This window comes from Candoia aspera, chromosome 5, assembly GCF_035149785.1.
Source record: "Candoia aspera isolate rCanAsp1 chromosome 5, rCanAsp1.hap2, whole genome shotgun sequence".
Taxonomy (NCBI): domain Eukaryota; kingdom Metazoa; phylum Chordata; class Lepidosauria; order Squamata; family Boidae; genus Candoia; species Candoia aspera.
In genome coordinates, this window is record NC_086157.1 from 49,003,719 (window position 1) to 49,019,879 (window position 16,161).

General features: G+C 36.8%; 1 protein-coding gene across 1 annotated transcript in view; it reads left to right on the forward strand.

Annotated features, from left to right (window-relative positions):
- PHEX (phosphate regulating endopeptidase X-linked) overlaps positions 1 to 16,161 on the forward strand; it is a 96,526-nt gene that overhangs the window by 35,520 nt on the left and 44,845 nt on the right. The window contains exons 9-12 of the mRNA XM_063305176.1: positions 11 to 156; positions 7,668 to 7,761; positions 9,961 to 10,089; positions 12,138 to 12,239. Of these exons, the coding sequence (XP_063161246.1) occupies positions 11 to 156; positions 7,668 to 7,761; positions 9,961 to 10,089; positions 12,138 to 12,239 (471 nt within the window). The remainder of the gene's footprint in view (positions 1 to 10; positions 157 to 7,667; positions 7,762 to 9,960; positions 10,090 to 12,137; positions 12,240 to 16,161) is intronic.

Sequence of the window (16,161 nt, forward strand, 5' to 3'; positions counted from 1 at the left end):
TATCTTTCAGTTTGACTGGCTGGCATATATCAAGAAGGTGATTGACACTAAACTCTATCCTGACCTGAAAGACACTGATGCTTCAGAGAATGTGGTCATCCGAGTGCCCCAGTATTTTAAAGATTTATTCAGGATACTAGAAAGAGAAAGGAAAAAGTAAGGATTTCTCATTGTCTTTTTTTTTTCTGCTGGACTTTCAGAACAATGTGTTGGTTCCTGGTGCACTTTGAAGTTTCATACCAAGAAATAATATACAACTGCAGAAATCTTTCAGTTTGTATTGGGCCTGGATTGTGCAATGCCAACAAAATTATGTGAATGACACAGACAAAAATGTTGGTAGAGTTGAAAGGAAGCTTGTAATGTTTTTCATTTTCAAGACCAAAAGAGAAATTTTAAAAGCTATCATATGAGGATTGGTCCACTAGCTTTGCAGAAACAAATGCATTATATATACTAAAAACACATGACTATAATTTAGATAATATTACTGTCAGAACAGCTTTCCCTAACTTGAGAGCCTCCAAATGTGATAGAGTGCAGGTCCCATAAAAGCTAGCCAATATAATTCAATGTAATGGACTCTATTATTCATTTGGGAAAGAAATAAGGAGAAAAAGAAGGATTAAAAAAACTATTCCAAGAGAACATGAAGAAGCAGTAGCTTCTGGCTAATTACAAATTCTTCTTTTCAAATCCGTACATGATACTACTTTTTAATTGTTTAAAAATGAATTTAAACCAGTACAAATGGTAATAAAGTTGATACAAATATCAACAGTTGCAAAGAAAAGAGCAGCATTTCATTTTATTTAAACTAATGCCACAAAAAACACATTGCAAAAATTAGATTAACAAGACAGCAAAAACTTAAAAAAAGGAGAAAAAAGTGGAAAAAAGAAAGGAAAAAAACCCTACTTTGTTATGGTTTCCAAATAATAATGTTATAATATTCAGATTTTAAACAAACTCTTCATGGAATAATATTATCCAATCTTGCCTTTGTTAATATAAAGCCATCTCAAAGGCTGAGAACTGACACTGAACCCAGCATTTAACTCTGGAACACAAATGTCTATTACAAAATGTAATAGTGATATTTTTCACTATCTTCCAGGTAAGATATAAACATACATACATACATACATACATACATACATACATACATCTTCTTAAATCTTAAAGCCATTGTTTTGCAATATAGGATATTCCATGTCTGAACCATGAAGTTCAAATTTGAGGGAATATAATTTAACATCACATTTATATATTTAAACCTTAACTTCCTTCCACAAATCTGGTCCACCACAGTATTCATCTCTAATCGATAAGGGACTACCAGTGGACATGACCAAAGCATACACACTAAAGTTCCTTGAAATTTATTATTCCTCCAGCATAAAGCAAGATAACAGCCAACCTTTTTGAAACATCTGTTGAGGATCCAATATGCCCAATGTAATGATTGCCCTAGCCCAAATACTCAGACTCACAAGAGGCTGCTGTGAAAAATCTGATTTATTAGGGAACTAAAGACAAATACAGAGAAAGCTGAGAATGAGCAAAAGCGCGCCAAATACAAACTTAAAACTCCTCCAGTGCACACGTATCCCGCCCCGTTACATCAGCCCCGCCCGGTCCAGGTGCTAGCCAACGTCAGACGTGCTAGCCTGGGAAAGGAACCTTGAACATAACAGATAATAGAAAAACATTCCAAAGCAAAGCCAAAAGATAAGCAGTACCATCCTCCCATGAGAGATGAAACACGCAACCCATTAATGACATGAGAAACGTTACGATGGCTCAAAGGCATTGAAACGGCGAGCATGACACCCAATATATTCAGTTTGCAAAAACTGAAAAACTATGGGTTCTCAAAAAAGATTATTTTGTTGATAGGCTATGATCAAGCACTTACTACATTTAAGTGATATGCTACAAACTTAGAAAGCTAATCAGACTAATCCACCCTTCCAAAGAATGTGTTTCTGAATACTCAATCCCCTTTTTTCAAGATGGCAGGTATTTAAATCAAGTAACATTTCCTAAATTCTAAACAACATTAGCAGATTTTAATGCCTTTCCAACAACAGTTCTTCATGGGAAATATTAAAATGTTCCTTATGAGTTAAGATTGCATCCTTATGGAGTGGTACCCATTAATTTGTAGCCCATGGATTCTTATATTTCACCTTCTACAAGGACTCAAGAGCCTGTTTCATAACTCCCTATTCGCTGAAGTCTGTAGGCAATTCTGATTTATTTTAAAATTTCCATTTCCACATTTCCATTTCCTTGTATGTGGCAAAATTTTGTTATACTGTTTGTAAAACTACACACATTCTGATCATCTTAATGATCTAATTACAGTTTTATGCTTGTTTTTTTATTTTACTTGAAACAGAAACTGTTAACTTGTTGAATTCTGTGGAACTGAGTTTTAAATAATAAGAAACATATTTAAAGCTTCTTAAATCTTAAAGCCATTGTTTTGCAATATAAGATATTCCATGTCTGAAGTTCAAATTGTTATATCTTATCCAAACTCATTTTAATACCATTTCTTAGATTTGATCATAATGAATTGCTAGTGTAGCCTCTTTGAAAGTCTTCTCCAGTGTAGATAAAACTTCTGGAATTTCAGAGACTGCTAAAATGTTGGGCTGAAAAAGAACATAACAGATGTTTTAATATTTGGCCACAACTGTTTTATATTCTGTATCGAGGGTACCAAAGGATTCTTCAGGATGGTTGTATTCCCCAGGCAACAGACAGGAACAACATTTGAAAAGGAAACCACTATAGTAGTATTATGTTGTTGTTTACTCGTTTAGTCGCTTCCGACTCTTCGTGACTTCATGGACCAGCCCACGCCAGAACTTCCTGTCGGTCGTCAACACCCCCAGCTCCCCCAGGGACGAGTCCGTCACCTCTAGAATATCATCCATCCATCTTGCCCTTGGTCGGCCCCTCTTCCTTTTGCCTTCCACTCTCCCTAGAATCAGCATCTTCTCCAGGGTGTCCGGTCTTCTCATTATGTGGCCAAAGTATTTCAGTTTTGCCTTTAATATCATTCCCTCAAGTGAGCAGTCTGGCTTTATTTCCTGGAGGATGGACTGGTTGGATCTTCTTGCAGTCCAAGGCACTCTCAGAATTTTCCTCCAACACCACAGTTCAAAAGCATCGATCTTCCTTCGCTCAGCCTTCCTTATGGTCCAGCTCTCGCAGCCATATGTTACTACAGGGAACACCATTGCTTTAACTATGCGGGCCTTTGTTGTCAGTGTGATGTCTCTGCTCTTAACTATTTTATCAAGATTTGTCATTGCTCTTCTCCCAAGGATTAAGCGTCTTCTGATTTCCTGACTGCAGTCAGCATCTGCAGTAATCTTTGCACCTAGGAATACGAAGTCTTTCACTGCTTCTACATTTTCTCCCTCTATTTGCCAGTTCTCAATCAAGCTGGTTGCCATAATCTAGGTTTTTTTGAGGTTTAGCTGCAAACCAGCTTTTGCACTTTCTTCTTTCACCTTCATCATAAGGCTCCTCAGTTCCTCTTCACTTTCAGCCATCAAAGTGGTATCATCTGCATATCTGAGATTGTTAATGTTTCTTCCAGAAATTTTAACTCCAGCCTTGGATTCCTCAAGCCCAGCTTGTCGCATGATGTGTTCTGCATACAAGTTGAATAGGTAGGGTGAGAGTATACAGCCCTGCCGTACTCCTTTCCCAATCTTAAACCAGTCCGTTGTTCCGTGGTCTGTTCTTACTGTTGCTACTTGGTCGTTACACAGATTCTTCAGGAGGCATACAAGATGACTTGGTATCCCCATACCGCTAAGAACTTGCCACAATTTGTTATGGTCCACACAGTCAAAGGCTTTAGAATAGTCAATAAAACAGAAATAGATGTTTATCTGAAACTCCCTGGCTTTTTCCATTATCCAGCGGATATTGGCAATTTGGTCCCGAGTTCCTCTGCCTTTTCTAAACCCAGCTTGTACATCTGGCAATTCTCGCTCCATGAACTGCTGAAGTCTACCTTGCAGGATCTTGAGCATTACCTTACTGGCATGTGAAATGAGTGCCACTGTTCGATAGTTTGAACATTCTTTAGTGTTCCCCTTTTTTGGTATGGGGATATAAGTTGATTTTTTCCAATCTGATGGCCATTCTTGTGTTTTCCAAATTTGCTGGCATATAGCATGCATTACCTTGACAGCATCATCAATGCAAGATTTTGAACAGTTCAGCTGGGATGCCATCGTCTCCTGCTGCCTTGTTATTAGCAATGCTTCTTAAGGCCCACTCAATCTCACTCTTCAGGATGTCTGGCTCTAGCTCACTGACCACACCGTCAAAGCTATCCCCGATATTGTTATCCTTCCTATACAGGTCTTCTGTATATTCTTGCCACCTTTTCTTGATCTCTTCTGCTTCTGTTAGGTCCTTGCCATCTTTGTTTTTGATCATACCCATTTTGGCCTGGAATTTACCTCCAATGTTTCTAATTTTCTGGAAGAGGTCTCTTGTCCTTCCTATTCTATTGTCTTCTTCCACTTCCGCGCATTGCTTGTTTAAAAATAATTCCTTATCTCTTCTGGCTAACCTCTGGAATTTTGCATTTAATTGGGCATATCTCCCCCTATCACTTTTGCCTTTTGCTTTCCTTCTTTCTTGGGCTACTTCTAGTGTCTCAGCAGACAGCCATTTTGCCTTCTTGGTTTTCTCTTTCTTTGGGATGTATTTTGTTGCCGCCTCCTGAACAATGCTGCCAACTTCTGTCCAGAGTTCTTCCGGGACCCTATCTACTAAGTCCAGTCCCTTAAATCTATTCTTCACCTCCACTGCATATTCCTTAGGAATATTAGTGAGCTCATATCTAGCTGATCTGTGGGTCTTCCCTAATCTCTTTAGTCTGATCCTAAATTGTGCAAGAAGAAGTTCGTGATCTGAACTACAGTCAGCTCCAGGCCTTGTTTTTACTGACTGTACAGATGTCCGCCACCTTTGGCTGCAAAGGATGTAATCAATCTGATTTCGGTGTTGTCCATCTGGTGAAGTCCATGTATAAAGCCGTCTCTTAGGTTGTTGGAATAGTAGTATTATAGTAGTATTTATAGTTACTTCACTTAGCAGTCATTGTGAATTATTATAAGTAATGTGCATTTCTGTATATGTTTGTAAAGTGCCTTCATAGCTAGAGCCTTCTTAATGTGATTTTTAAGTGGTTCCTTCCTCCCTTGATTGCTCCTAACTGACTTTGGTTTGTCTCTTTTGTCCTGTGAAGTTTAATTTCCCCTGCTACTTTGTCCCGTCTTACCTGATATGGAAAAGACTTCTGGAACTACAACTTGATTTTTTTCAGATAGCTTCCTTTTGCTTTCACCCCATCTTTTCTCTTCCTGCCCTCCTTTCCCTTTTTTGTAGTTTTTCAAAACTGTAAAACTATCATTACATATTAACTGATTAAGGTTAATTATTTCCTTTTTAGTTCATAAAAAAATAAACAAAACAAAAACACTTTTCTTGCTATTTTTAAATAAAAGCATCAATTTTTAATGAACTCTACAATCGAATCTTAATTTCCTTCTCAATAGACCCAACTATGTTAGATTGACTTTATAGTGGCAGTATCATTAGATTCCTACCATAGTTGGAACCAGAATTTGCCAGGACTCCAAAGGTATTGAATAATAATAATTCTCAAATTAAGCTCACAATAGTACATATTGAATATAATTTTCATCCCAGTTGAACCTTGGTATAATCCTTATTTTTATAATTGTTTCCATGAGACATTTGAGGTGGAAAATGCTGGGTCATAATCCTGAGTTTTGCCCTTCCCTAAAATAAGTTGGTTTGCAATTATAGCTTGAGCCATCTGATGCTCTTTGTTCTTCAGGAATCTTACAGCAATAAATCAATTCTTGTTTGTAACATCTTGAAACCAAGCTGATGGATTAATAAGATTACCTTGCTCCTGGACATTGGGTCAGTATGACCTTTTGCTTTCATCTGGCTCTATCAAAGCAATAGTATTCTGTATTAAAACTGATGAAGCCAGAATGTACTGTTCCATATCAGGCAAGATAAAGGTGAGCGGATTCTTGCCAAATTTTGCACATTACCCCCCCCTTTTTTTCTAATATATAGAAAGTGAATGCAGCTGTTTCTCCATATAGGTGCCAAATAGAAATTGAGAGCCAGAAAAGACCACATGTCCATTAAAGCTAAATATTAATGGAGACTATATTGTAGCTCTCTTTGGACTGAACTTCAGAAATCTACTGAAAGTGGTCAGCTATTTTAAAAACTCTCTCCTCCCTTAAACAAGCACACTGAGAGAAAAGATCATGTTTAAGCTTTCCCAATGAGATGCTATAGTATTTTCTAGGCTCAGTAGAATTTTGAGTTAGAGGATGGAATATTCAAATACACAACAAACCACAAATTTTATTGAAAGATGGTGATGGTGTGCCATTTGGTAGAGGTGGGGTAGTGTTTTGATTGTTTCTGGGTCTACCAATAAGCTGTCTGAAAGGCCATAGGTCAGAGTTTCCCAAACGTTCTCAGTTCACGGCTCCTTTAGTGTTGCAAAGATATGATGTTGCAAAACCTGGCTTTGTAAATGGACATCCCGTGGTGCCTCTGTGAGTTCACTGTGGTGCCCCCCGGTGTCTCAGCACACAATATGGGAAGTGCAGTTCATATACAGAATTTCACTCATTTAAATAATCCTCAAAATAATTTAATAAAGAAGCAAAGCCAATCATCAAAATATACCTAAAAGTATTGATTCTGTTCTCTCAGACTACATTTTTAAAAATGCTTGCCTATTTGTGATGTTTAACTACTTAACATCCTTTATATACTGTATGTCATTTAGCCTTAAAATGATCTTGTAACATACGTCGTTATTCATAGTGTTATACTTAAGATGTTGCAGCATTATGTTGCAGCATTAGACGAACAGTAGAGGCATTAAATTTCTGTTTTATCAGACTTAATTTTTTTAGGGTTTATACTGATCTTGTGATGGCATTGATTCAGTTATTAACTGTCCAGAATAATGCAGGTTACACTGGAAGAACAGAGCAATATCTTTTCTAATAAACAATATTCTTACTATAATTTCTTCACACCTTGGAATTATATATTTGGTTCCAGTATGTAACATGCCATTAAGAAACTAATTTCTGAGCCTTTCTGAAGCTCATACAGCTAAAACAATCAAGGCAGTGCTTATTTAATCAGGATTTTTGTTTTTAGTGTCCACAAAAATTTTATCAATATGATTAATCAATTAAAACTACAGTAATGAATATAAAAGTTATTAAAAGGAAGGCTGGGTGACTTTGGGCCAGTCACTCTCTCTCAGTTCAACCCACCCCAAGGGTTGTTAGACCATTAGTCTAAGGTAAATCCCAATTCAGAATACTCAAAAGGAAAATGTCATAATTCATTCACATGATGGCAATTATGATGCAATCTCTTTAGTCTAATGATTTTTGTCATTTCATACTTTGTTTGTTAATTTCTAAGGTGAAGCTATCATTGTAGTGAAAAAAAGTAAAAAAATATTTATGTACCAATTTACAGTATTGGCTGTACATTAGGACACATAGATGTAACCGTTCTACATTTGTATGTATCTACTTTGACAGGACTATTGCCAACTATCTGGTATGGAGAATGGTTTATTCAAGAATATTCAACCTCAGCCGACGTTTTCAGTATAGGTGGCTGGAATTTTCAAGGGTAAGTGTGAAAAGTCGGCATCCGTGTTATCCATGCCTATAAAACCAGTGACAGCATTTGATAGCCATATTTCATGAATGACTGTAATTCCAGCCAGCCAGCCTGAACCAAAAGCTTTTGTAGAGATCAGTGAGTACTGAAGTCCTAACCTTTCCCAGATCAATGGGATTTGGATCCTGACAGCAATTGGATTTTTAAGAAAGGAATCTTTAGAGTTTGTTTGTTTATTTATTTATTTGAAAATTTTATATGGCCACCCATATTATATAAAATCACTCTAGGTGGCTAATAACCAGATATGTAAATAACAGAACACACAAAGTCAAAAATTCTTACACACCATCAGGTGCCACAATGCTCCCATCTCAAGAATACAAATGCTGGGCTTACCTCCTATCCTGGTCCAATGCTTGAGGGAAAAGCCAGGTCTTAGTGGCCTTCCAGAAAACAAGGAGGATAGGGGTGCTCTGTATTTCAGGGGGAGGCCATTTCATAGGGTAAGCACAGCTACAGAAAAGGCTGCACAGGAAATTAATATATCATCCTTTTAATAACATATTATTGCTCTGAGGCTAGGTTTTGCTTCTCCAAAAGTTGCTAGATGGAACAGAGAAGAACAACCTTAATTGTGGAGTCTCAATAATGAACCATATAAAGCTGGAAAGTTTCTAATTGTGGGAAAATTACCGATATTTTATTTTATTTATTTATTTATTTAATTATTATTCCAATTTCTATCACCGCCCATCTCCCCCTGAAAAGGGGCGTCTATTTCTAAGTTATACTTACTTATGTTCCATTTTGAACTAGATAGCATATGGTCTGGTTTTCCTGAAACACGTTGCAGTGATTAGCAATTATAGATGATGCAGGAGTTTTGTGGTCTATTGCAATTTAAAAAATCAAAAATAACTATATCAACAGCTATAGCAACTGGAGCAACAGTGCTGGATGAATAATAGATTGAACCTGACCCTATGCCAGTTTTGCAGTGTAAAATAACTGTGTGGAAAGCTAATATATAAGTATTATACAGACAAACACATGCATTAAGAATATTCAACCTCAGCTGACGTTTTCAGTATAGGTGGCTGGAATTTTCAAGGGTAAGTGTGAAAAGTCGGTATCCATGTTATCCATGCCTATAAAACCAGTTAGGGAGGACTTTGATAAGAGAGAATCAAAATCTGGACTCTCAGAAATGTGTCTCTGGTTTGATTTTTTGCACAGCATTGTGGGTCTTTATCTGAATCAGTAAGGCATTTTTTGGTTCTTAAAAAAATTGCTATTCAGTCTTGAGCCTGGTCATGATTTGTAAGATGAAGGCATGATAGTGGCTCATGGGGATTGTAACAATAATTGTTTCAAGTGACCAATGTAAAAGAAAAACCACCTCTAATCTATAGAGGATATGACTTTTCTGGCATAGTGAGGCTGTTCTAATTGTACTGTGAAGCCAGTTACTTTCTGGGCCATACATGGATCATAGAGCCTTACATGGTTCCACTAGAGAGATGAAGCTGATGTATTACCTTCACACCATTCATTAGTCTTCACATAGATTTAGTTAGTCCTTCACAGGGATTTTAAAGTTTAACGATTTTACTATCACTTTTTATTATCATGGCTTACATTTATACCAAATAAATGGAAAGTTAGGCTCACTAATTAAAATATTTATTTATTTATTTTCTATCCTGCCTTTATTATTTTTATAAATAACTCAAGGCGGTGAACATTCCTAATACTCCTTCCTCCTCCTGTTTTCCCCACAACATCCACCCTGTGAGGTGAGATGGGCTGAGAGAGAGTGACTGGCCCAAGGTCACCCAACCGGCTTTCGTGCCTAAGGCGGGACTAGAACTCTCAGTCTCCTGGTTTCTGGCCCGTTGCCTTAACCACTAGACCAAACGGGCTCCCTAGACCAAAATATCTCTCTAGAATATCTAGAATATCAAAATCTCTCTCTAGATCAATATATCAAAATGGCGAAGCTCACATGCTGGAGAATAATTGGGGTTAGAAGTAGAGTAGGATATCTCAGAAGTTGTTGGTATTAATATATTGTTGTTGTTGTTGTTGTTGTTGTTATTATTTAATTGTAGATAGTGGTCTGATTTTTATAGACTCTGCTACAAAATCAGACCATTAAAATCAAGAGTTTTCTAACTTACCCATTATCAATCTTAACCCAAACAGGTAATCCAAGGAACAGCATCCTTATTGCCTCAATGGGATAAATGTGTAAACTTTGTAGAAAGTGCTCTCCCATATGTTGTTGGCAGAATATTTGTAGACCTACATTTCCAAGAAGACAAGAGAGAAATGGTAGGTTTTATTTTGTTTCGTTTTGTTTATATTTGTTTGGTTGTTTCAAAACAGTAAACAATAGTAGAAGAGTTCACAGCAATTATACTCAAGTAAATACAAAATATATGTCCAAAATGTCCTGTAAGGGAAAAAAAAACCCTGGAGAAGAATACTGTAAATCAAACCTTGAATGAACTGACCAGTGTGAACTGACCATCCTAGGCATGCTTATCCTATAAAGCATAGAGTCCTTGGTGCTGTCTGAGCCTTGTTTTCTTGCAGACGTTTCATTGCCAGGCTAGGCAACATCTCCAGTGCGAACCTCTTCACCTCACATTGAAGATGTTGCCTAGCCTGGCCATGAAACGTCTGCAGCAAAACAAGGCTCAGACAGCACCAAGGACTCCACAGTTCAACCCTGGGCTACAAATGTTTGCGTTGATTGGTATCCTGTAAAGCTTAAGTGCAATCTTGTACATGCCTCTACAACTGTAGAGTAAATCTTACTGAAATGTTGGATTTTAATACAAATATGGATAATATGTAAATAAATACGCTGGTTTATTTCATTTTTAAAGTTTTTTTTCCTTACCTTGTCTATCATGTTTCAGCTGCTTGGACATTATGAAATGATGAAATATCCACAGCCCCTCAGTTGTAGATGCCTGTTGCAAAACAAATAATTTATTACGGCATTCTCAAATGTAGTCATTGATGAACTCCTACCCTGGGTGTCATCTTGTCTTTCTTTTTTGTTCAAAGAGATATTATTTGTGATCTAAATATAGCAATATTGTTGACCTACAGTCTAGGCAGCCCGAATGGCTACGCCTGAACAATTTTGATAACAGCTCTGAGGGTATGAGTACATTCTTCCTCTTACCACTATTGCTACAGCTGTGCATAAAAATCAGAATATACCCCAGAGTCCAACCATAGAACCTAGAATATGAACCAGCAACCTCCAAGTTCAAGGAGTTCAGCTCATTAGTGCACTAAGTTAATTGAAACATTGCCTTGCCATCAATATTCTCTGAGTTAACTTATTCCCCAGGATGCAGTTTACTCTTGATTGTTGAATGCTCAGCCATATTCTGTGTTAAATCTGTACTGACTTCCATATTGAGCCAAAATAATGTGATATAAAAAAGACAGTAATGAATCATAAAAATGAGATGCTACAAGTCCCTTAGGTCATTTAGAGAAGGGCATTCTTTTTCTACATAGATCAATATAAAAACTCTATTTCAGCCAGCATTTTTTTAGGGTAGTAGCTGAACTTAAACAAAAACAGCAAACAGTGTTGTAGCACAAACATTATTTGTTATGATATTAATTTTCTGTAATGAAAATTTAACACAATAATGTTAATCTAAACCTAATTCTTAGGTTTAGGAGAAAGTAGAAGTTTCATCTACCTCCATTCTTTCATATCTGAGTATAATTTCCCAATATTTATTTTCACATTTCAGATTGATATTTAGGGCAAAATCTGCCTGTGATGCTTTTACATAATTTCCTTTCAACCCAAATGCATCAATAATCCTGCACTTTTTGTCAGTCTTAGACAGCTGGTTATATAGACACAGCTTGGTTATATAGAGAGAATGAAGGAGTTGGTATATGGAAGTGAGAGTTGTGTTTTTGTTTTTGTTTTTGTTTTTGTTACTGTGATGTTCTGATTACTTTGAACTGAAATCAGAGATTGAGAATAAACCCAGGGTAAAAACGTATGGGAGTTGAACTACAAAATACCTTTAGGACACTAAAAATGGGGCATAGGACAAAGAATAGAGGAAAAGTAAAGTGCATTATGGACTCTGAAGAGCATATAGACATATTATTCTAAGCCAGGTCTTATTCTAGAATTGAATAGGCAATGTTGTTGGGTGGGAACTTGTTGAGCAAAATGATGCAGATATGAATGTATAACCAAATGCACAACTGCATCCATACTGGCAATTTGCACAGAAGCATGCTTGTCCATGTAGATTTTTTTTTCCTGTGGCATTGGATTGAAAACAGCACATTTGTCAAGTTCTTATTGGAGATAATGTTTCTTGCAGATGGAAGAGCTGACTGAAGGAATTCGATGGGCCTTTATAGACATGTTGGAAAATGAAAATGACTGGATGGATTCAGATACAAAAAGAAAAGCTATTGAAAAGGTAAGGATACTGAAATATATATGAATGTATAGCAAGAAAAAGAACTGAAAATAGGATTGGATGTTTATTTCAAACTTCTGTGATTCCTATCTTGTATCTGGTTAAATCTTCTTTATACTTGTCATGGTAGCTCTTTGATTCTTCATTTTGCATTTAAACAAAACAAGTTAATAAATACATTTAAATAAACAGTTTATCTTGGGAGATATGCTATTACTAAATGGATTAAAACTTGTCTTCTTATGTTTTTTAATTCCTGAAAATGGATTGGAATTACTGGATTGCCCCTTATGGTACTTCTGTGATTATAACATAGTTTTCACTTATTTATTTGAGTCTAACACTTCTGATATCTTACTTATACTGTCAATACAAGTTAAATACAGTTTCTGCTGAATAGAATTTATTACAGTGCAATATGTTTAACTATATAAAAGAATAATGCTTATCACTGTATAGCTTATCTTATGTAGAAGAATCAAATTTAAAATTTCAATTTAAGATGGTGTGGGAAATCTTAAGACTGGGTTGACATTTAATATTTTGGGGGATGGCTGGGGGCCAGTGTGTGTATGGAGATAATTGTCATGTTCCCCGTTGCAAGGCATAAGTGCATCACAATGGGAAACATGCCCATCAGGAAAGAGGAAGGGATAACCATTATCCTTTAAACACACACATCATCCCTTAAGCACCCAAACTCCTAAAACAATCACCAGGACAATAGAAGCGCACCTCGGACAGGACGTGGAAACCATTAAAAGATCAGGGGAACTCCCACACATTACCCCGGGGGACGCACCTGCACCGGACGAAGGCAAAGGGACAAAGGAAACCATCAGAGATCACCCGAATCGCCCATCACCAGACCCATACCAATTCGAATCACCCATCCGGACCCGGCTTGGGGAACAATAGGGGGTGGGGGAGGACAAGGTCCGCCACCAGGGTATAAACGGGGTACCCTGCTACCACGCCTGCATTCCCGTCTTTTTTCTCCGTATGCATTCTGCTGCAATAAACCCGGAAATCCTTAGACCCTCTAAGTGAGTCCGTGTCTTATTCGAAGTAAGGCTACCCTGACAATAATACAAAGTAGGAAGGTGTGTGCGTTTCTGTGGACTGGTTATTAAGTCTATGTTAAAGCACACATTACAGTTTTTAATATTTTCCATTCAGATTGGCATAAAACTATGCCACCACTTTTCAGCAACTGTGATTAAAGGTTCAGCGGACTGTGTGCATCCCTGAAGCCTCATGTTATCTGTAATTTAGAAGTACCAACCTAATTGTCTCAAGTATTTTCAATCAGAAACTATGGTGCACATGATGATTAGCTCATGAAATTAAATATATACCAAACTCATTACTTTGTTTAACATTTTCTGGTGCTTGAGTAGTTCCTAAAAATTCTCCCTTATTCTGTCAAGCTTTTTACTGATAATACAAGTTGTTATATATATTTTTTAAAAAATGGACGTTGTTGTGGTTGTTGTTCAATTGCTTCCAACTCTTTGTGACCTGATGGAAATAATTTCCAGGGTTGTCTGTTGGTAACTGCTTGTTTGAGTTCTTGTAAGCTCGTGTTTATGCAATTAGTTATACTATAGCTATCTAGCCATTCTTTCTTTGTTTCAATCTTAATAGTTTTGCCATAACAATTATGCATTCTATTCAATGATATTATTAGTTACCATTCTTTTCACTAAAAAACAGATGAGGATGAAGTTGATGATGATTTCTTCATCTCTGTTATCTAAAATCTAGAACTTGATGGCTCTTATCTGCAATAAGAACAACCCCACTCTAAGATCTGCATTATCTTCCTTCATCTATTTCTGAATGTAGAAGAAATCTACATTCTTCTTTTGGAAGAAAACTCCAAAAATAAACTCGCTGTGCCTTTATTTGGCTCCTTGTTGTCAACTGATAGACTGGCCTGTTGGTGTGGGGAAAACGTACTCTTGACTGCCATGTTATCTTTCCACTCGGGGCTTCTTTTATGTGAAGCAGCCTTCCAACACTTGATCTTCCAGGAAGCACATATGTTGCCTAACAGCTTGAAATCAGCTTTTGATACATAATGTTTTCAGTATTTTGTGTGACATAAGGAAAATATGCATCTATGAATGTATATTCACAGATTTCAGGGGGATTCTTGGAGCCTTTATTTTATAATCCTTCATTTTAAGCTTTCAGGGGAAATTCATCCAAATGCTAAGCATAAGGCAATATGACACTTTAAAACACACTTGAACAGTCTGAAGCAGAGGGGAAGAAACTGTCTCTTCTCCTTATTTGATTGGATTGGTAGAAGTGGCTTCCAAATACTTTTCATGAGGGCACTGATATAGAGGCTGCATCTGAATCATTCCCAGGTTATGATGAGATAAAAACAGACAGGATTTGATTTTCTACTCTTCTGTTAAAAAAAGAAAAGGAAAGAAAACTTCACAGTTCTTAGATGAGAAATGTATACCTCAGCTCTTTTAGATGATACAAATGTGAAAATGTATTGAATTCTCCAGGATTCATTTAAGATATTTAAATTAGTCTTTAAAAGAACTTATTCAAAGAAGTTGAATAAGCAGGAGCAACTGGTTCATTCTGAAGGCCAGAAAACAACAAAAAACTTCTGAATAAATGCTGAATCAAATTTAGTAACATTGTCAGGAGGCTGTGATTTATGATAATAGCCATATTTATGTTTCCTATAAATTCACTGAAAAAATCAGTGGCAAAGATAGTGTAAAGATAGGTTTACACATTACGCACAATTATTATAAATGTTGTTTGATTTACGGCTTAACATGTACACATGTCCAATTGATTGTGGTTAATACAACAAGCCATGAAATAAAACATGGGTTAGTGCAATCAGTAAATAGCCAAATTCCAAGTGAAAAATGCCAACAGTAAGGGTTGCCTAACAGAATGTTCTTTAAGAAGCCACTGGGAAAAAATATTCCTCAGATAAGCCCTGTGGCTGCTCCACTGCCTCACTGTAATTTTAATGGAGAATGGGGTTGAGATCTTTAATACTTTATGGAATTGTCATATGATAACTACCTAGAAACATTAAAATAGGTAATCACCACAAAACTATCCTTTGTTTTTGTTTTCCTACAATTCCCATTGCAAATATAACATAGCCCAGTCATAATGTTTAACTTTAGACAGAGAAATGCACAGAAAATTTAGTAATCATCTTAATTTTGGTATTCTAATTTTAAGACCTTTATGGCCTGGCTTTGAGATGACTTGTTCAGTGCAGCTACATTGCCTGAGATAACACCTCATATCAACTGTTTTACAGTGGAGGAGCTGTTAGCTGCTGCTTCTGCTCAAGCTGGTGTACTGGCTCAGCAAAGGCAGCTCCAAGCTTTTGACTAGATGGCCACTTATGGACTTTTTTGGACAGCTTCTTAATGGGCAGCAGAGGGCAGCAGTAGCACATTAATTAGCTCTGGGCAGCTCAGGTAAAATGTTGAACTGCACATTGTGAGAGAGTCCCTAGGCAAACATTTGCTCAGAACCATACTATGTCAGTAATATTGTGGAAAATATAAATGGTAGTTTTCTAAGTGAGCTACAGAGGGTTGGGGGTGGGCAAATCCAAGGTCAAATTTCAGCTTTGCTGTAACCCTTGGGCTCTGGCATCTGGCTAATGATGCTACATGCTGATAGTTCTGACATCCAGTAAATACTTATACTAGAAACACTGACATTACCAGCTCTTAAATTGGAACAATTACCAGCTAATTGGAGACTCTGCAATGTGTGCCTTCAAATTGTTTTTTCCTTTGTTCCAGAAGAATGTTTGAGGAATTTATTTGTTAGATTTATGTCCTGTCTTTTGTTCAGAGGCTCAAGGCACCATATATATTGCTCCCTCCTCCCATTTCCTCCCACCATAGGAACT